Raw genomic sequence first — 22,555 nt, 5'->3', positions numbered from 1 at the left:
CTGTGTGGTACTACACTTAAGGTGGTAGAAAATGAAAAAGACCTGGGAGTAATTGTGCAGGCAGATATGAAGTTTTCTGAGCAATGCAGACAGGCTGCCAGGGCAGGTCATGGGGTTTTGTCAATGATATATAGGAATTTTGCTACCAGGGAAAAGGAGGTGATTATCCCTTCTGCAAATTGCAGTGACTGGAGACTAGGCACATGTGCGGTGATCTGATTGAGGTATATAAGGCCTTGAATGGGTTGAGCACGCTGAATTCTGATGGGATCCTTCCATTTGTTCAGATTACGAATCTAAGGGGGCATAAATTCAAATTAAGAAAAGACAGATGTAGAATAGATGTGCGGAAATTTTCCTTTAGCCAGCGGGTGGTTAAATGCTGGAACAAACTTCCATCTGTCGTTGTGGAAGTTGATAGGTTGAATAAATTTAAGGAGGAACTGGACAGGCATTTGGAGGGAATGGTGTGATTTTTTTTTTTTTTTTTTTTTGGCTGATGCTGCATAAGCTCATACATTTGCTTTCTTGCATCACATGCCACTACTACTACTACTACTACATGTTGAAATATCAAAAAATTTGTTAATTAGATCCATCATTTATAAAAAGTTCTGACTGCAAAATTATTATCCCATCCAACAAAAAATGGCACATAAATTGGCAGCTGGGAATGTAATACATTTCTATTCATTGATGACTTACAGTGTATTGCACAAAATTAGTTTATTATAATTAGATTATATGAATTTATTATTTTCATCAAAATGCATTGTCTTTGTAAGCAAACAACACATTAGGTAAGTGGATAATGGGTAGAGAAGCATTAATTCAGTAAGTAGCAGATAACAGACTGACACATATCTGTTGAATAACTGATGATTTTGGGACTAACAAACACTAGAGAACTGGATGGATTAGAAAAATACATATCAGCATGCATATTTTTTCTGACCATCATTTGAAACAAAATAGCAGATTGAAAAAAATTATGTACAGTGGTAGCTTTACAGTGGTAAAGCTACCACTAAAAAAAATATGTACAATGGTTGGTATGAGGTTAATTACCTGTTAAGACTAACTAGTACTTCACTAAACTTTTAATATGTTTGAACGAGTGCATTTTCAGTTATTATGTTTAAAACTTTTAATTGTTAGAACAAAAATACTGCATTCATCTGTTCCTTTTTGTTTTAGCTGGAACACAGGAGTTGATTTTTTTTAGCTGCATAAAAATTGATTTTTTATGCAGTTGATTTTTTTAGCTGCATAAAAATACAACTGAGTATCCTATTCCTATTTATAGGATATCAAACTGAGATGGTTCAACATGCTGCATTTTTCTTGCATCCCTGTGGACGGCATCTACAAACTTTTCACTTAAAATTAGTTATTCACTCAGGTTTATTCATTTCATCTTAGACACCAAATTAATAATTTTTTTTTTTTTCACTAATTTATTTTACTAATAGTTAGTAGGTTGTTACATTTTAATCCTTTCCTTCAAATGTATCAAATGTGTGGGGTCACTCTAGTGAGGTTTCTGCTACAGCTAACTGTAGCAGAAACCTGGGGTGAATATTTTCCTGGAATTTCTAAAATATTGTAAAGATGGAAACTTTACCAAAATACTTTCATATATTAATTTTTGCTTATTAAATTTATTAACCTGATTGCCCAATGTTAGAGTTAAATTATTGCCAAAAATCATATCAGCAAGTTATTTAAAATTTGTAAAATATTTGAATAAGTTATGACCAGAAGCTCTCCTTTCTACCACACATAGACCACCTGCAAAAAAAAATTCTGTTGACTCCGGTGGATGCTTAAGCAACAACTTATGCATGTCCATGACCAGGCCATTGGGTGCAGGTATATTAAGACATGTGTCTATCCGGTCATTCTTTATGGAGCAGAAGTCTGGACCTCAACTGCCGCAACGCATCTAAGACAGATTTTTGCAGGCGAATTTTGGCTATTGAAGTGGGCCATATGGAAATCCCGGCTTCCCTCTGCACGAAGGACCACCCAGATGGCAGCATCTCTAAACATCAGACGTCTTCCTGCCATTATCCATGAGAGAAGACTCATCTTTTCTGTAAAAATGATGGTTGGCATTATTTCGGACCCAGACTTCTGGGCTAACTGCGTTGGAGGATCCCAGTCCCAAGCCTTCTGGCCAATCCAGTCCTTCAGGCCACCCCAAACCGGTTAAAGCCATCAGATCGGTTCTTACCCATGCAAATGCTGCAGTACTTTTACTCCTTGGATGGCGACCTCTACAAGTTCGCAATGGATAAAAAATACAGGCAGAACTTACTTCATCCACTTCCTTCTCAGGACCACGTCACAGGACATTAGAACCTGCTCCCAAGGACCTATCCATCACTCCCATGGATCCCTCACTGCATTGTTCCAACTTTCTGCTCCTGCTTAGATGACTCCAGCACTGTAAAAGGACTGCTCCCTAGAGAATAATTTAACCTGATAACATGCTGTTGTGTATATATGTTCATATGTAAATTTTTCATTTGCTTTCCTACACTTGTATAATTAGTAATAATATTATTTTTTCTCCTATCTCATCCTTGTTTATTACATTGTATTAGCCTTTACTGTAATATTGTATTAGCCTTTACTGTAAACCATGGCTTGTAGCCTTGAAGGGTATTGTGTACGGCATGTGCGTTCTGTATGCAATAAAGAGTTCTTCTTCTTCTAAAAATAACTTATTCAAATGAACCTATTTTGGTAAAAAATCATGGTTATTATTATTATTTTTTAAATGCAATAATATCCTCGTTACTAAGGATTTTCCAGAGAATTTTGGCTTTCTTAAACTACAATTGGACAATAGAAGCTAACAATTGTGATCTTCCTTGATTTCCAAAATTATTTTTGTGCTGTCACATATTAAAGCCATGTCTTCTATTAGTTGGAAGCACAAATAACAGATAAGAGCACATGAGTGCACATACTTTATGCATTACCAGATACTTTATTTTAATCATATATGACAGACCTTGGAAAACTTAAATTTATATACATATTCTCCAGGTCCCGCACATGAAACATTAATTTACATTTGTACTCTGGAAACAGTTAAATCACCGATAAATATATATGAAAGAATTGTTATAAATGAAACACTTTACCACTCCTTTACATGATAACATAGTGATTTTGAAATTTAGTATGATGCTTGACAGTAAATACTGTACTCATGATTATGAATTATGTTACTGATTTGTAATTTAATTAATTTTACAATACATGTAGTTGAACCTCATAACAGGCTATACACTCAATGTAGTAGCTTTCTGCATGCAGCCCTCACATGTGACAAGCCTGCTGTATATAATGTACTATTTCATTGAATACTAAAGTGTGTGAGCTATTCTTTATGATAAAATTACTTCAGCATTGATTTTTATATGATATCTACAGAGCTTTTTTGTTTTAAATAATCCTGATAATTTAGGTCAGCAGATCTACAGAGCTTTTTTGTTTTAAATAATCCTGATAATTTAGGTCAGCAGTGGAAAATGTCCTAGCATCCATAGATACAAATAAAGATGAAGTAAGTTTGTTTTTATGAGAAGTATAGTTTAATATATGTTAGTAAACATTTACATTGAATTAATACTCTGAGAAAGTAGTGTATGAAATTATTTTTTTTATTGCATGCAGAAAAAGTTATTATTTACAACTCTGATTTATTTTATCTTTAGAGTACTATACTGACAGATAACCAAGAGACTCTGTTTGATATGGAATGTATAAAGTATTTTGTAAATAACTGGTGAGACAGGCTAAAATAAATTATGAAAAGGATCTGACAAAGAGATCCAAGAAAGATAGTAAAGAATATGGCCTAATACAGGGGAGCAGCCACATTGATATTGACCCAAGCAGATAGATGGCTTGATGAACTGAACAGGTTCTTTGAACCTATATTCACAGCAGAACACACTTTTGAAGGAGAGAAAACTGTTAGTTCAGCTAACAATTACTTAGCATTAAATGAATTTCTGAGAGGTGAAAAAGTTCTGGAGGAGAAACTATCAGGTTTTAAAAAGGGAATAAAAACAAGGAGCTGAATGTATCTATTCATTTATACAGAAAGAAGTAGCTAAGAAGGTCGCTATACCTTTACCTCTAATAATGGAGGTATTCTTAGACTAAGATGATGTCGGATTGGAAATATGCAGATATCTTTAAGGGAACCTAAGAGGGTCTGGGCCATACATGTGACTTTTATGGAAAGAAAAGTTATGAAATCAGTGATTAAGAATGTAGTGCAAGCTCACCTCGATAGGATAGGCATTATTAGAGTTACAATATTGTTTGGTTAAGGGGAAACCTGTTTCCTGGCTGATTAATCTGGTAGGATGTTATGAGACAGTTACAAAGAAACTGAATGCAAGGAATAACTCTGATATAATTTACTTATGGGAAGGAGTATGCCAATCATTTAAATATTCCTTAAATGAAGGAAAATGACTAATCAGTACAACCAGATTTCTCTCAATTTTCTCAGAAATGTCTGAGAAAATTGAGAGAGAGAAAGCAGGTGGGTGGGTGGGTAGGTGGTTTGCTTATGCATTATCGCTAATTGTAGTTTGCCTGTGCGTGTTATCCAAGAAAGAGTTAGAATACTATCATTATTATGCTTATTCAATCCATTTTAAGCCTGAAACATTTCAATCGGTCTCCTTGCAAATGTGTAGTTTCCAAATGCTGCAATATGCTGAAGTCTTTCGTGATAAGAGTACCCTTTGTATTCTTGACTAATTGGTTGCTCACTCTTTTCTGCATGCATTCCAAGCGATCCATGTCTTTCATAAAATTAGACTTGGGATAACTGCTGCCTATATGCAGCACGTTACATTTATCAATTTAAACCTCCAGTTCTCAGCCCATCTGCCTGCAGTAGTGTCTTCATTTCTGTCATTATATTCATTCCTGCCATTTATAAAAACCAAGACTCCTATTCTCATTTAGTGTTCCCAGTGTTATGTCACACCAAACTGACTCAATGTTGCATTGACCACACACAGACACACTGTGACTCGTTATTTTCCCTAGAACAGAAATCAAGCTTGCAGGTGTGTAATTACTCACTTCACCCTTTGATCTCCCTTTGTGAATTGAAGATACATTTACACATATCTAGTCCACAGAGACCTCCCCTGAATCCAAAGAATTCTCATAATTATGGCTAAAGGTTTGCTGATCTCATTTGCTGCTTTTCTGAGTATAATTGGATAAATTCCATTTGTCCTACTTGCCTTATTTATGTTTAGCTTCAACAGACAGTTTCTCTTCCACTTTCTGTTATTTATCACAAAATCATTTAGCTCCCTGTAATTTGATGTACTTCTGGCATCCCATCCCTAAAATATTTCTCATGTGTGAACATAGATGAACAATATCTATTCAGTTTGCCAGCAACCTGTGCTAGATTATCAGCTGCTATACTATTCATTTCATGTCTAGCAGCAATATGATTAATCCCCTTCCTTCTAGTGTTTACATCAGAAAATAAGTCTTTTCTACTTCTCTTTGCCAGAGACTTCTCATAATCTTTTGTAATTTGTCTAATCCACTTTGATCTGATTGCAAGCTAGATTATACTTATACCAGACCATAAGGCATATATTTTCTACCTAGAAAATGTTGCCTAAAATTCCTCCTGCATGTTATGGGCCGAAGGCACGCTAGGTGCATGCAACTAGCTGGTTTTTTTTAAAATCAGACTGTATTACTCTTTTAGGATATGCAAGTAATGATTTACATGTCTCACAAGAACTCACCCTTTATTCTCAAGACAAGTCCAATAAAATCCTAATTTCTTCTAAAATCCCAAAGTCTTTGATATGGAATCAGCAGTGCCATTGATAGTACTGAAGCTGAGGCTCTTTTTTGAAAAATTAAAAGTGATTAAGAAGTAATTTTGGATTTATAAACAATTTTTGTGTGCGTGTGTGGCAAGTTCATTCTGTATGAATTTTTTTTATGGTCCAGAAAATAAGGTATATACAGCATTCCATGCATTTTTCTTCTCTGCCACTAATCTCATCAGTTCATCTGACATCCATTTAGGTCTAAACTTTGAACAGTATCTCTTAGTTGGCATAAAAGACCTAGTTAGGTTTTATGATTACTTCCCTAAATGTTTCCTATTCAGAATTTGCTGTTGGGACCAACTGATGATGTTACCAACAGTGAATAATGAATGGGAAGCATTCAGGGAGTAAGTATTTCATTAACATTATTTACATCTTTAAGTAAAACCCACATCAGTACACTGTCATTACTGTCACCTTTATTATTGCTTCTCTAACATTCTGGTATAGAAAACAGTCATTCAATAAATCCAGAACAAGTTTTGCTACTATGTGGGTGCCAACCCACAAGTTCCAGTCATTATCCAGAAAGTTAGCCCCTCATTAATAAGACATTCTGATTTACTGGCCCACTCTAGTTGTCTGTAGAGTTGTTCATTATACCCATCATAGTCATTAGGTCTCTAACACACTATAGGTGTGTTGATACTTTATTTTTAAGTTTTAGATAATTAAAGTAACATGGAAAGGTGCTGTGTAAGGTTATTTGTTGGTTATCATACCCTGTTGATAGGATTATTAAATCCCTAATATTGCAATAAAAATAAAAGAGTATAATAATAAAAATAAATATCAATAAATCATTGAAAATCTTTTGATATAAAAATTAATAACAGCTAATCTGTAACAGGGAATTTATTTTTAATTTCAAATCCATATAGAAGGTGGAAGGATCATCACAATCACATTTTCAATGCAGCTTTCTTATAAGCATATTCTTGATTAACTATTCACTAAATTATCTGTGGTTGTCTCAGGTTCAAAATTTATGGAAATAAATATTATTCCAAGTTTATTCACAACTGCAGTTTTTTTTCCCCCACTAAATAGCTATTATTTAGTTGGGGCAAGCATAACAATTGCTTTATTTATTTTTCAGAGAAGTAGAGGGATGTGCTTGCAGGCACCCTCCAGAGTCAAACTTGTTGGAAAAATGTTTAAGAGAAGTGGTTATTAACAAAATCTCCAAAAATTATTTATTTTCCAAGGTACAGGTCTTTTAAAACAAATATTAAATGAAAATGAGCATCTTGTCTAAGAATGCATATTTTTTCCTATCAAATCTACAGAGGTTTATGAGTGTAGATTTATTGTACAAGTTTATTTAACTTGGTTATAAATGCTACATATCTGTTATGTTGTACATGTCTTTTCATAAGTTAGTTTTAAATTATAAAATTCTGAGAAACTCTATTAAATAAGAAACCTCAGTTTATTATTAATGGAAAAAAAAAAAGAAGAAATCTGTAAGAACTGAAATAATCACCATTATACTCTTGGTTAATAGCAAAAACTCCAGAATTATTTCCGAGAATCAGGTCAAGTTCTGAAGGTAATTAAAGAGTTAGAAGAACAGAATTTGTCTCTCATTCAACATATACAAGATACACAAGAAGCATTAGAGGAAGCAAAAGAAAATTTTAGAAAAATTGAAATGAAAATGTAAGTACTTTCTTCCGAGTAATTATTTTTTAAACACATTAATTGCTGTGAAGCTATAACAGTACAGTTGTGTCCTTTCAGTTCTACAAGCTTTGGACCCACCTGCCATGTCACATATTTATTCATTCATTTCAGTTGGCAGATGGTATTCACAGTGCATTATATCATACATTATATCACTTAGGTGGCCTGTGGAACCAAAACATGAATTAACCTTGAAATTAAGCAAAACACTAATAGATAATTAGGCTGCTTTATTTAATGCCCTTTTTAGGCATTAGAATATATATGTATAAAGCACTTATTGTCTTTGCATTTATTCATCCTCATGTAATAATTTGATTCCCAATGGATGGATATTAATGAAATTTTACATTCGGTTCTTTTAGAAAGCTTTGTCAAATTTCATTAAAATCAGACCAATAGAAATCTGGCAGTTATTATTTCTTTGTCTGCCCATCCGCACATAATAACTCAACTCTCACTGAATGGATTTTCTTGAAATTTTATATTTAGTTCCCTTAAAAAAAAAAAAAGGTATCCCATGTCATCCCAAATTTTATTACACTTGAACCAATAGAAATCCAGCCATTAGTATTTTTTGTCCATCCATTCTGCATGTTTTTTCCTTTTTTTTTTTTTTTTTATGTAAACCCCAAACACGAGAGGTATTAGAACCTATAGTACTTAGTACCATGCTTGGATTGGAGGTTGAGAAGACGAAAGAAGATATTTGTTGACATTGGACTTGAACTTCTGTAGACTGTAATTTTCAGGAAATACGTATGAAGGAAGGTTGTTCCAGAAAATGACAGTTGAATGAATAAACAAGGAAGATGAAAAGTTGATTCTGTGAGTTTGAAGTTGGACAGTAAATGGATGTTGGCTGGTGGCGGCACGTGTTCGGACTGTTTTGAAAGAGAGAGAGAGAGAGAGAGAGAGAGAGAGAGAGAGCAGGAATTATAGAAGCCAATTCAGAAGAACAGTGCCCATGGATCTGTAGAAGAGGCATGTAGCAGAAACAGTACGTCTATGAGACAGCGAGTGCAGAGACTCTGTTAGAGATGAATCATTAATTAATCTAACTGCCCTCTTCTGAATGGAATCAAGAAGCCTAAGAGAGGTTTTGGGGGCACCACCCCAGATGTGGGAACAATATTCCATGGCAGGGCAGATTTGCGATTTATACAGAGTGAGCAGCTGTTTAGAAGAAAAGTAATGCCAACAACGAAAGAGAAAACCAAGTTTTTTAGATGCAGAGGAAGAAATACAGTAAACCCCCGCTATTCGCGGGGGTTACGTTCCTGAGAAATGTTGAGAATACCGAAAACGTGAATACTGAGTTATGGCTCCCATAGTAATAAAGGGGTTCCGTTCCAAAGTATGAAATACAGGCATACCTCGAATAACGAATAGGATGCGTTCCACGAAATTACTTCGTTAAGCGAAACTTCGTTTTCAGAGGTAAAAATACTATGGCCAGAATAGGGATACGTTCCTACGTAAAGAAAATGAAAAGCTTTTTTTTTGAACAAAGAAAAGTTTTATTAAATAAACAGTCAACTTACATACAAAGTGAAATCACATTTTAAAATACGAGTCTAAAGTTAATTGTTTATGCTCTTTTTCTCTTTCATTTAACAATTGCCTATACGGAGTTATTGCATTTAACACTGATCGCTTAACAATAACACTTCTTCCTAAATCAGGATCATTTTCACTAAAAAAAATTAAAACGTTTTCAATATCATTTAAGCACCTTTTTAAATCTTTGGTTGTTAACACTTTTTTTCGGCAGGAACTTCTTTAACTTCGTCTTCATTATCTTTGTCTTCGTTGCTAACAAGGTTTTCTAAATCTTCCACTGAAAAACCATCATCTTCTGCATTCAATAAATTTCTAACATCCTCTTCATCGACATTTTCGAAACCTATTGATTGAGCCATCTGGATAACTTCATTTCTAATTTCTTGGATGTTATTTTCTTCTTCTAGTACAACTTCTGGCCATATTTTGCGCCAAACTCCATTTAAGCATTTCTTAGTGACTTCTTTCCAAGAACTATCAATGTTTTCAATTGCGTTTTTAATGGTGTGGTTTTTCCAAAACGTTTTAACTGTCATTTCCTCTTTATCCTCTAGTTCAGTTAAACTGCTTAATGTTCGACGCAGATAATAAGCTTTAAATGATGCTATTACTCCCTGATCCAATGGTTGAATCAGGGAAGTTGTGTTTGCTGGAAGAAACACAACTTTGACAGGAATGCATGTGTCCAACGTGGTAAGATCAGTAGGATGTCCCGGAGCATTGTCTAACAACAAAAGAGCTTTTTCTTCAAAGTTGTTTTTTTTGACAATACCGTTTTACTGCAGGACAAAAGTGGTTAACAAACCAATCAGTAAATAACTCCTTGGTAACCCACGCTTTTCTATTTTCTTTCCATATTACAGGTAAATTCATTTTTATGTTACCTTTTAACGCCCTCGGATTTTCTGAATGGTAAACTAATAACAATTTTAATTTATAATCGCCAGAGGCATTTGATCCAAAGAGTAATGTTAAACGGTCTTTGGCTGCTTTGAACCCAGCAGCTGATTTTTCTTCAATAGAAATGAAGCTTTTTGTTGGTAGCCATTTCCAGAACAAACCGCTTTCGTCAACATTGAACACCAAATTTGGAAAATTTTCACGTTCAATTATTTCCTTTAGTTTTTCTGGAAACATATTTGCAGCTTCTCCTGTTAATTTTACACTATGAATCCTGGCCCGTTTTTTAAATTTCTCGAACCAACCACGAGAAACCCCAAAGGTTTCCGTAATTTCTTCAGTTTGTTTAGATTTCAGGTGATTAAACTGGAATATTTTTTTTTATGTTAAATGGGGCTTGAAATTGCCGACTTCGTTATATCGAAGCTTCGTTATCAGAGGTAACGTTAACCGAGGTATGCCTGTATATAAGAAAAACTAGTCTAAAATTTTGTCTATGTATGTATTATATGTACCTTCATAATATGACTATGTACATAGACAGTACATAGTGAAATGCAAGCATATGGCATCGAAATGAAAATAAGAAATAATTTAATATTAAATGTAATATTTATTAGAAATTTCAAACAAATCTTTCAAACCAGCGCCTTTGCTTGCTAGCAAAAAAAAACATCCCGCCAGTGCTATCACCAGTTTCGCTAAAGTGTTGATAAAGGAGTTTTGCCTTTTCGCGAATGATGAGTGAACTTAATGGAATTTTATTTTGAGTTCGGTCTTCTATCCACAGATTTAAAGCTTTTCCATTTTTTTTAATTAAACATCACGAGTTACAGAGCAAATTTTTGAAGCTATTAGCGCGTTTTCACGGACACTACGGCAGATTTTTTCTTCGGATTTCTTGATTGATCGTGCCGTTGACTCATTGATTTTATAATGTTTTGCCACTGAGGAGACACTTTCACCATTAGAAATTTTGTCTAATAACTCAATTTTATTCGCTATTGTCATCACCTTCTTTGATCTTTTCACATTTCTCTTTTTATTCGTAGCCATATTTTTGTAGGGGTTAGAAAGAACTTGTCCACAATAAAGTCACTTTCTTCCGTTAACACACTCGAAAAAGTCTGTTTTACACTGCAAAACGGTAGATTTATCATTTTTGTAAGCATACCAATTTATAAATTGATAAATTTATTCAATTTATAAACATATAAATTAAAAGCAAACGACGAAACCTTCCATGACAAACGCATAACACATACTGAACAAGGATTAGCGAGAAACATCCACGCTCGCGATTTTTTCACCCCTCTCCCCCACCCACTGAGCGCTGATTTGACTGGGAAAGATAATTTTAGCCACGCCCATGTTTTTTATGGCGGAAAATATTCACGGCGCTTTAAAATTCACATTTTTTTAGGTTTCATTTTATATTAAATCGGCGATCGCGAAACCGCGAGTACAGATACCGCGAATAGCATGGGTTTACTGTATTTGTAATGTGCTTTTGCCAAGAGAGATTAGAAGTCAGGGTAATCTTCAAAAGAGATATATCATTTTGCCTAGAAATCGGAATGTAACTAAAGATAAGCATAGGAGCTGAAGAATCCTTTTTGCGAGATATAAGACAAGACTGAGTTTTAGAAGGATTGAAATCAACTAAGTTGCCTTTGCCCCAATGAAGAATTACATGAAGATCGGCATTTAAGGAATTGGTAGTAGATTTTCGAGAAGTTGAAGCTGATCAAGCAGGACAAGGTTTCTCAAAATGGAAAGTAGAATGCAATGTGCTATCATCGGAAAAACTATGGATAGGATTTCCAGTCAATGAAAGAAGGTCATTAATATACGAGGAAAAGAGTGGGGGAAAGAACTGAACCTTGGGGGACACGGGCATTAGTGGAGAAGTTAGAAGACAGAGAGCCAGCTACCATCACCCTCAGTGAGTGATCAGAGAGAAAACTGGATAACCAATTACTAAAAACAGTTGGCAAATCATAAGATGGAAGCTTGTTTAGAAGACCTTTATGCCAAACACGATCGAAAGCCTTTGAGATGTCAAGAGCAACTACTTGTGTTTCACCGAACCTTTCCATTGAATTAATCCATAAATGGGTAACATAAGCCAGAATATCACCAGAGGATCGACACTGATGGAATCCATACTGGCGATCATTGATCAGATGGAAGGTTTCTAGGTAGTTTAAGAGTTGGCGGTTAATTGATTTCTCCATTACTTTAGAAAGAGTAGAAGTAATTGCAATGGGATGATAATTGGATGGGAGGGATTTGTCACCCTTTTTTGGAACTGGCTGGATATGAGCAAATTTCTAAGCAGAAGGAAAAACACCTTTGGAATACGAAAGTGAAAAAAGGTGGCAAAGAATAGGAGTAAGTTCAGGATCACAGGTTTTGAGAACAAGTGGAGAAATACCATCGGGACCTGGAGCTTTCTTAGCATCAAGATTCGTCAAAATCCTGCTGACATCCTTTTGACGGAAGACAACAGGCGGCATTAAACAGGGCGTGTTGGGAATGGTGGGAGGTGTTTTACCAAGATCATTAATACATGAGTTGGAAGAAAAATGGGAAAAATTTTCTGTCTACACCAAACTGCTTTACAATTGTTGAGAGTTTGGTGTAGACAGAAAATGAAACTGAAGAATTAGAAACAAGCCAATTACGATATGCAACATTCTTCTCTTGAACAGCCTTAGTACATTTATTGGAAAACCAAGGTTTAGATAAAGGACAAGATTTTAAAGTGGAGTGTGGGATAAAGGATTCCATTCCTGCAAGAATAATTTCACTGACACGATCTGAGCAAACGTTGACATTAGAAGTTTTGAAACAGTAATCCGACCAAGGAAAAGAAGAAAAGAAATCTCGCAGGTCATCCCATTTTGCATTCTTGTAATGCCAAACAACACGAGGTTGGGAATAGCCATGAGATAAAGGCTCCATTGGAGAAGAGACAATCACCAAGTTGTGATCTGAAGTGCCTAAAGGACCTTTCACTTTGACCGTGTACCTCGAAAGGTTCTTTGTGAGAAAAAGATCAAGTATGTTGGCTGTATGATTAGGATTGTCCGGTATTCTTGTAAGTAAATGAACAATCTGTGCAAGGTCATTAGTAATTGCAAAAGCCTCAGCATCTCGACCAGCTGGATCGATGTGACTAGAAAATGGAAGCCAGCTGGAATTGTGAACATTAAAATCACCAAGGAAAATTACCTCACTGTTAGGAAAGTTGGACTGGAGAAAGTCAAGTTGCAAAGAGAGGAAGTCAAAGAGTTCCAAGTGATTAGTGGAGTTGGGAGAACGGTAGAGACAACAGATGAATTTAACACAATGAGGTAGAGAGATTTTAAGCCAGAGAAGATAAAAGAGAGGAGATTCCAAATTGCCAAGTCTCTGACATCGAATATCAGAACGGACATATGCACAAGTACCACCTTTGAGGCGAAAAGAATCATACTGCGAATAATTTGGGCATCTGACATGAGCAGTAGTTGAACCAACCGATAACTGAGATTCTGTCAGAAAAAGTACATGGGGTTTGGCAAACTGCAAGTGGAAATGGACATTGTTGAGATTGGAACTGAGACCATGTATATAAGCTTGCTCTGTTAGTTTGACAATTCATGGTGTATTCAATAGTAAGAAAAAGTGGGTGGGACATGCTGTATGAAGTAATGAAATTTTTGGATATGGCGCACACCTGGTAAGAATATACCCAGATCCTTGACATAACGTGGCCTCGACAATTCTCCCTGCATACACACTACTTGGACTCCCTCCAGTCACTATCTGGCAGAGTAGAGGTAGCAAGGTAGCAAGATTATACACTATCTGATCCGGAAGCCTCCTAGAGATACCAATAGGTTCGATCCAGTGTACTAACTAGTGGCCGGCCTGCAAACATCGTTTTAGAGCTGTACCCTCGAAATGTAAGGAATATTGGATCTCGCCATGATGTTCATGATAACCTCAAAAGTCTTCAATCATACTGCATGATGGAAGAGATAGGGAAGGGTTGACCGGAACTTAGCTCTAGAGACTAAACATGGGTTTGACCAATTCAAGCCTCCAATAAGCAAAGTTGTGGTATTGCACCAGTTGATGAGAGTCATCTACCACCTAGTAAATGGATGGATTTTTGTGAAATTTTATATTTGGCTCTTTTACAACTTTTGTTGAGCCATCCCAAATTTCATTAAAATTGGTCCAGTAGAAATCTGTCGATTATTACTTCCTTTTTTTCTTACATAGGTTATCTGTATACTGTAGCTGAAGCACTGGATATTATGCTTGTTGCATGTGCTGATTGGAGGTATGAATGGACAATATGGCAGAGGCACAAAAATGAAATATAGTAGAGTGTCAGTTACCCAGAATAAATAATGTCAGACCTCTTCCGGATAGCAAAATTTTCTGGATAATTGAATGTAAGGTAAAATTAAATAAATTCTATTATAATGTATTAAGGTAAATGAAAAAGATTTTAAATAGTGTGAAAAAAAATGAATTTATTTTATTAAAAAAATAATAATAACTTATACATAAAAATTTGCATATTTACATATGCAAATTTTATATGGAAAAAAATTTAAAGTAATTTTTTAAAAAATAATGTTCATCATTTTTTGTTTCGTTTGTTGTGACCTTTTTTTTTTTTTTTTGCTGCGAAATCTCTCAAGTTCCTTAATAATATTAATTTGATTATATCACATTCTTCCTGGTTTTCTTCTCATTTCAGTGCTGTTTCCTTACCTTAAAAAAACTGAGAAAAATAATAAATCGCACAGTTTTGGCTGATATTATTCTTACTGAATCTGGAGCTAAACTAAACATAATATGAAATGAAGAGAACAAAATATGTCATGGTAAATTGGGTTCACGGAAGCGAATGACTGAACTCTATCACTCATGGTTTCTGTGAAAATCCATTAGTTCTAAACCAACATTTCACCAGATATACAATGCAAAAAAAACAGACGAAATACTTGTGTATCATAATAAAGATTTGTCTCAAGTACTATCATTAATAAAAAAAATAAGAAGAAAAATCAGCCTTTCAAATTGTTCCAGATAACTGATGTTCTACCGTATTCTCAATTTGCACATAAATGTTGTTGATTTTTTGATCATTGTTTTTTGTCGTAAATCATGATTTATTGCTATTTGCTAATGCTTTCAAAATGTTATGCATTGCATACATTAACTAGTTATTTCATGGCAGGCTTGAAAATTGCAGCAACATAAATATATTTATGTTTTATTATTATTATATGCCGCAGTACCCTTCAAAATTCTAAGGAATGACTCATGTTCACTCAAATAACACATTCAAATTATATCAAATTACTATTGGTATAAACTTTTACGTTTGAAAATGTAAAAAAAGTTACACAAGTAAAACTCCTTGTAAAAACCTTGTTTAACACATCACCACTTCTTTTGACAAAAAAATTTCACATGCTGTTTGTTGCTATTCACCCTGAGATACTTAAAAGCTCTCATAGTCAGAGAGCTGTTAAGTCAGAGACAGTCTCTGAGACAGATAGCAAGAGACAGGAAGAAATGGAGTAAAGTTGTACTTACAGCTAGGAAGAAGAGAGCTTGGGAAGAGTTACTTATTTGAAATGCATGAACAACTAGTGAGAGATTCACTAGTATGACATAGCATATAACGATAATGCCATTTTATACAGCTGTTTGCTTTTATAAGACTTCATAGAGTCCGATGCTATTGCACAAAGAATATGATAGTACAGCTCTTCCCTAACTTGAAGCATGTGTTTTGAAATTGTTCAGAAGTTACAAAATTATCTAAAAAAATGTGTATCTTACTGTAAAAAAACTTTAGATTTCTTTTAGCTATTCAAAGTGAAAGTTCGAGCACCAAGTGACTTCCAATAACATTCATCTCTTCCAAATGTGGGATTTTGCTCATCTCACTGAAACTGCCCATTAACCTCTGCTTGTTAAATGTACCCTCCTCTTTTGTCCATACACGTAAATCCTTGAAGTGGACTTTGACTCAGAGTTTACATATCACTTCAAGAAGCTGTTTTAAAATATTTGGCAGTGATGTTGGCTTGTTAAGAATAACTCATGCTTATCAAAACATTACTTAGTAACACATTCTCAAAAGATATACAGGGTGATTCAGGAGGAATAGTAAATATTTTGGGAGGTTATAGTATCGATTATTCTGAGTAAAAAAGTTCATATAAACATGTTTCCAATTCTCAATGGATACAAAGATACAGCTGTTTGAAACCAGCATGCACAGCTCCCTGAATCAGATTGACTAAGAAGCAGTTATAATCTGATGCTGTTTGATATTAGAAGTGTTGTTAAGAATGCCGTACATCTTCACACATGCTGAATATGCCGATATGGTATTTGTCTATGGTTTTTGTGATGGAAGTGCTATTGCTGCTTGCACTACTTCCACTACTATTGGAGGATGCTCCCTTGGCTACAAGGATTGGTATGTACTTTCAGCATGACAGAGCTCCTGCACATTATACCTGTCCAGTATTTAGATACAATATCTAAATCGAACTTTCCCTGAATGATGGATCAGCTGCAGTAGTCCCATTCATTGGGGCCCCGGGTGCCAAGCGATTTATTAGTGACTAAGCGATTCCCAGCGATATATAGAGTGTTCTGAAAAATATACAAGTTTCTTTAATTTTCATCGTTATTCTCTACAGAATACCATCGACGGTTTCCTAACCGCAGAATACCAGATTCAAGAGTGTTTACTAGTATTTAAACTAAACTGCGTGAGACTGGTACAGTTCCCAGCACTCATATTTCTTCTGAACATGCAAGTGAACAAAATGTGGATGAAATAGAACACATTCTTCAGTCGGTAGAACATAGTCCTGCCATTAGCACACAAAGAATTTCTACACATATCGGTGTTCCACAGACAAGAGTATGGCAAACATTATGTGAGCACGCCTTGTATCCATTTCACATACAGCGGGTGCAACACCTTCAAACAGGAGATGACGCCCAGCAATTGGAATTTTGTCGGTGGGTAAATGTTAATCACTCATTAATACTGTTCAGCGATGAAGCTACTTTCACCTGTGACAGTATCAACAACACCCGTAACTCTCATAGGTGGTCAGACAAAAATCCACATGCCACTGTAGAAACAAATTTTCAGCATCACTTCTCTGTAAATGTGTGGTGCGGTATCATCGACAGTCAGTTGATTGGGCCTGGGACAAAATCGTCTTACAGGGCCCATTTACCTAGAATATCTGCAAAACGAACTTCCACTACTATTGGAGGATGCTCCCTTGGCTACAAGGATTGGTATGTACTTTCAGCATGCCAGAGCTCCTGCACATTATACCTGTCCAGTATTTAGATACAATATCTAAATATCTAAATCGAACTTTCCCTGAATGATGGATCAGCTGCAGTAGTCCCATTCATTGGGGCCCCAGGTGCCAAGCGATTTATTAGTGACTAAGTGATTCCCAGTGATATATAGAGTGTTCTGAAAAATATACAAGTTTCTTTAATTTTCATCGTTAAATTCCCTTTATTTTTTGTGAAACAGCTCTTTGTCTTACAATCAATAAGTGAAGACACAGAAAGGAAACTCACCTTTCTTATTTTTTCTCTTATTCTCACTTTTACTAATCTAACTTACACAGCCGCTTGGTCACTAAGAGGCACTGCTCTTGCCTCCACGTGGTGGGGCTGGTAACCTGGGAGAGGAAAGTAACACTCCCAAGGCCAAAAGAGCAAACATGAGTAGTAAAATAACTACTAGTACTATAGGGCGTCAAGAGAAAGCCCTACCAAGTAGTGAAATAGAAAACACAAAATCAAAGAGACAGAAGACAGATATGGACCCACCAAAAATACCAACACACATTGTGATACATGCGACAGGAGATCAGACATTAGGATGTATGTCTTCGTTCGTTATTCAGAAAACATTAGAGGGTCTAGTAGGATCTCCCAAGTCAGTTCGACGGCTGAGATCCGGAGACATACTAGTGGAAACAGAAAACCCCAAACACTCCCAGAAGTTACTTTCAACAACAATTTTTGGAAGAATGCCAGTAGTTGTAACACCACACAACGCACTGAATTCTTCCAGAGGGGGTGATCTCAGAATGGGACCTCTTAAATGTGTCAGAGGAAGAGCTCACAGAAGAATTAAGAAGCCAAGGAGTTACAGGAGTGAAGAGAATTAATATCCAAAGGGATGGAAATATAATTCCAACAAGAACCCTTATCATAATATTTAATACTCCAAACCTCCAACAACAATCAAAGCAGGATATCTGAACTGCCAAGTATGACAATACATACCAAATCCACTGCGTTGTTACAAATGTCAGAAATTTGGACATTCACAAATGGCATGCAGAAACTCAGCAACCTGTGCAAAATGTGATTCTAAAGAACACGAGACTACAGTTTGCTCTGCCAACATCTTGAAATGTACAAACTGTAAAGAGGAACACCTAGCCTACTCAAAAACGTGTGAAAAATGGAAACAAGAGAAATTAATTGAGAAATACAAAACAGAACACAACACAACGTACCACGAAGCCATGGCCTACAAACAAGCCAACATATGCACAAGCAGTAATCCAATATAAATCAGTAGAAGTTCAAACCGAAATTTCCATGCTGCCAAAAGAATCATCTACTGGATTGAAGGCACAGAAACAGGAGAAAACAGTGAATACCTCAATTTCTCTTCACACAGAACAGATATCCACAAACCAGCATCACAACGAAAACCGACCTAAACTTATAAACACCAAAGCAACCGAACAAATGGAAATAGAAAAAATAAACACAACTGAAGAACCAGTATTAGAAATTTTCACAGAAGATATGGACATGGACCGGCCAAACTATCCTAAAAAAGATAAGACAAAGCATAAGAATTCTCCATTTCGGAAGCAACCTGGAAGCCCTAGAAAAACCAAATAATGGATCAGTTCATCCAGTGGAACTGTAGAGGACTACGAGCCAATTACAACGATGTCCAGTATCTAATGTTGTCCAGTATTAGATATTAGACATCCGACGATGTCCAGTAACCTTAGACAACAAGACACCCTTTCAGTGAAAAATTATAGAACGTATAGGAAAGACAGATTAAGAGAAAGTTCAACACATGGAGGAGTAGCCATCTTAGGCCATAACCTTTCTCTACTCAATAATGGCAAACATACGTATTTTCACTTTCCTAGTCGTACAACCTCAGCAGTAGATCTAACTATATGCACGCCTTCTCTTCTACCGGAATTAAAGTGGCAAGTAATAGAAAACCCATACAGCAGTGACCACTACCCAGTAATCACCATACTGACCAGAAACCCTCCTTGCCATCCAAACAGACCACCCCGCTGGAAAATAGAAAAAGGTAACTGGGAAAAATTTAGAGAACTGGCAATATTTAATCCACAAATCATTCAAGAAACATCAGTCAATGAATCTCTGAAGCATGTCACAGATACCTTAATACAAGCAGCCGAACAAACAATACCCACAACCTCAACTCGTTTTCCGTTGCACCCAAAATCTTGGTGGGACAAAGATTGCATGAAAACAAGAAGACAACAAAACAAAGATTGGAATAAGTTCCGGAGATATCCTACAACGGATAATCTGATAAAATTTAAGCAAGCACGAGCGCTAGCTAGGTATACACGGAAACAAGCCAGAAAAACTTCCTGGATCCAGTTTACTTCCTCTATAAATAGAACAACAAACACAAAAATAATATGGAATAAAATAGGAAAAATGAATGGGAAGTATAAAAACCAACCATCACTAGTATTACATTTGAATGGAGAAAGCATTACCGAACCATCAGAGATTGCTAATATATTAGGAGAAACGTTTGCTAAAGTATCGTCAAAACAATCCTACACTACTGAATTTTTTACCTATAAGGAGAAAACGGAAAAAAACAGAATTAATTTTAATACTAAAAGGATTGAACCCTACAACCAACCAATTACAATACATGAATTACGTCAAGCAGTATCACAAACAAAACGAAGTGCAGTTGGACCAGACAATATACACTATGATATGCTTAAACACCTAAAGCAGTAAGAGGTAGAAAACCTCCTTCAACTGTACAACCGCATATTTCTAGAAAACCAATATTCTGAAGTGTGGCATCATGCAATAATATTAGCTTTCCAAAAACCCAATAAAGATCAGAAGGACTATCGTCCAATAGCCCTCACAAGCTGCTTAAGCAAAGTTCTAGAGAAGATAATCAACAAAAGATTAGTCTGGTTTTTTGAGACAACTAACTGGTTCACCAATATGCAGTGTGGGTTTAGACACAATCGATCCATATTAGATCACCTTGTACGAATAAAAGCAAATATAAGAGATGCATTTATAACCTCAAAGCATATGGTTACTGTATTTTTTGATATAGAAAAGGCCTATGACACAGCATGGAGACACGGTATATTACAAGACATCCACGATGCAGGACTCAGAGGACATTTTCCACTATTTTCAAAATTTCATGAAAAATAGAACATTTCAAGATAGAGTACAAAACACAATTCCCCAAGTTCCCCAAGGGTCTGTCCTGAGTTCTATTCTATTCTCCATAAAAATAAATAGCATCACAAAAGAACTACCACCCACAGTGTCATATGCACTATATGTAGATGACTTCAGTATTTCATATCAAGCACAGAACATGGGAACAATAGAAAGACAACTACAATGTGCAATTAACAACGTCAGTCATTGGGCCCAGAAAAACGGGTTTAGAATATCAAAACAAAAAACAGTCTGCGTACATTTCTGTAGAAAACAAAATTTACACCCTGAACCTGAACTAATATTGCAAGGTAACACAATACCAGTTAAACAAAGTGTAAAATTTCTTGGACTTATTCTAGACAACAAGTTGACCTTTGTAGAACATATAAAAGAACTACGAATAAAATGTATGAAACAACTTAATATTCTTAAAGTCTTAACAACAACATCTTGGGGGGCAGACCGTATACCCTGCTCAACTTGTATAAAGCACTAGTAAGGTCAAAAATAGATTATGGAGCACCGGTTTATGCATCAGCAAGAAAGAGCGCCCTCAAATGGCTAGATCCGATTCACCATAATGCAATACGAATAGCAACAGGAGACAACAGTTGTCACTGCTGTATGCTTACAGGATAAGACCCATAAGAGAACATCCGACTTGGACAACTTTATTCTCGCCAAAATGGGAAAACATATATAGGGACCGCAAAAGAGCAAACCAGCCTCTAGGCATCAGACTACAGGAGCTACTGATAACACATGATCTTAAAATAGATAACGTTGCAAACCAAGAAGGACATATAGATTCACCATGGATAAACCATACCACAGCTTATGAACTCCTCACACAAAACTGGAATAAAAATACTTTATCAGACAGGAACTTTCAACAACTGCATGCAGCACATAGAATGCAATATCCCAATCACATACCAATATATACAGACGGATAAAAATCAGAGAACCATGTAGAAGCATCAGCAGTATTCCCAGATGTTACATAGTCACGCCAACTCCCAAAAGAATGCAGTGTCTACACTGCAGAATTAGTAGCAGTTCAGATAGCCCTGGAGCATTTCAGAACCACCTACCACTTGAGAACAGTAATATACTGTGATTCATTAAGTGTAATCCAAGCCATACAAAACACAAGCAATATATAACCCATCCAGTACTCTGACAAATTAAACAGATACTAACAGGCTTCACAAATAAAAAAACAAGAGATACTTTTCTGCTGGATACCAGGACACAAAGGGATAAAAGGAAATGAAGAAGCGGATAGAATTGCAAAATCAACCACTAACCTTCAAGAACAATATTTCGCAGTTCCACACAAACCAATCATTAAAAATTGCTGTCTAACCCAATGGCAAGAACTCTGGCAAAAACAAACATGGAATAAATTATATGAAATAAAACCAAAAGTTGAGCACTGGAAAATGAGCATAAGGAAATCAAGGAGAGAAGTTGTTCTGACCAGATTGCGGATAGGCCATACGCATATCACAAATGGTTATCTATTACGTGCAGAAGAACCCCCAAGATGCCAAGCATGCAATACTATCCAAATAGTTAAACATATACTTATAGAATGCCCAACATATGAAAATGACCGACACTGAATTTTTTCATAATTATATAAAGGAAACCAAAACATCACCCTTAAAGATCTTTTAGGTGACAAGGAACACGTGTCAGATATTTTTAGATTCATACAAACAATCAACATATACCATCTGCTGTAAATAATAATATAATACCACAGAAACAGTTAACCTTTTACATTCGAACAAGATTTATATAAAGAGAACATTGTAACAAATGAACTGGTGCACTATGATCTCTGTTGTCAATGCGCCAATAAACACCAAAACAACAACCCATTCATTGGCCACCAAGGTCTTCAGACA

General features: G+C 35.6%; 1 protein-coding gene across 2 annotated transcripts in view; it reads left to right on the top strand.

Annotated features, from left to right (window-relative positions):
* The window catches only part of LOC150089470 (cilia- and flagella-associated protein 100-like), a 310,734-nt gene that overhangs the window by 221,283 nt on the left and 66,896 nt on the right, over positions 1-22,555 (top strand). For both annotated transcript variants that reach the window (XM_090368613.1, XM_090368614.1), the window contains exons 10-11: positions 3,532-3,580; positions 7,417-7,571. In XM_090368613.1, coding sequence (XP_090224739.1) covers positions 3,532-3,580; positions 7,417-7,571 — 204 coding nt within the window. The remainder of the gene's footprint in view (positions 1-3,531; positions 3,581-7,416; positions 7,572-22,555) is intronic.

This window comes from Mastigoproctus giganteus, chromosome 2 (assembly GCF_048544385.1).
Source record: "Mastigoproctus giganteus isolate SK-2022 chromosome 2, ASM4854438v1, whole genome shotgun sequence".
Classification (NCBI taxonomy): Eukaryota; Metazoa; Arthropoda; class Arachnida; order Uropygi; family Thelyphonidae; genus Mastigoproctus; species Mastigoproctus giganteus.
This window is presented reverse-complemented; position numbering and strand designations above follow the sequence as displayed.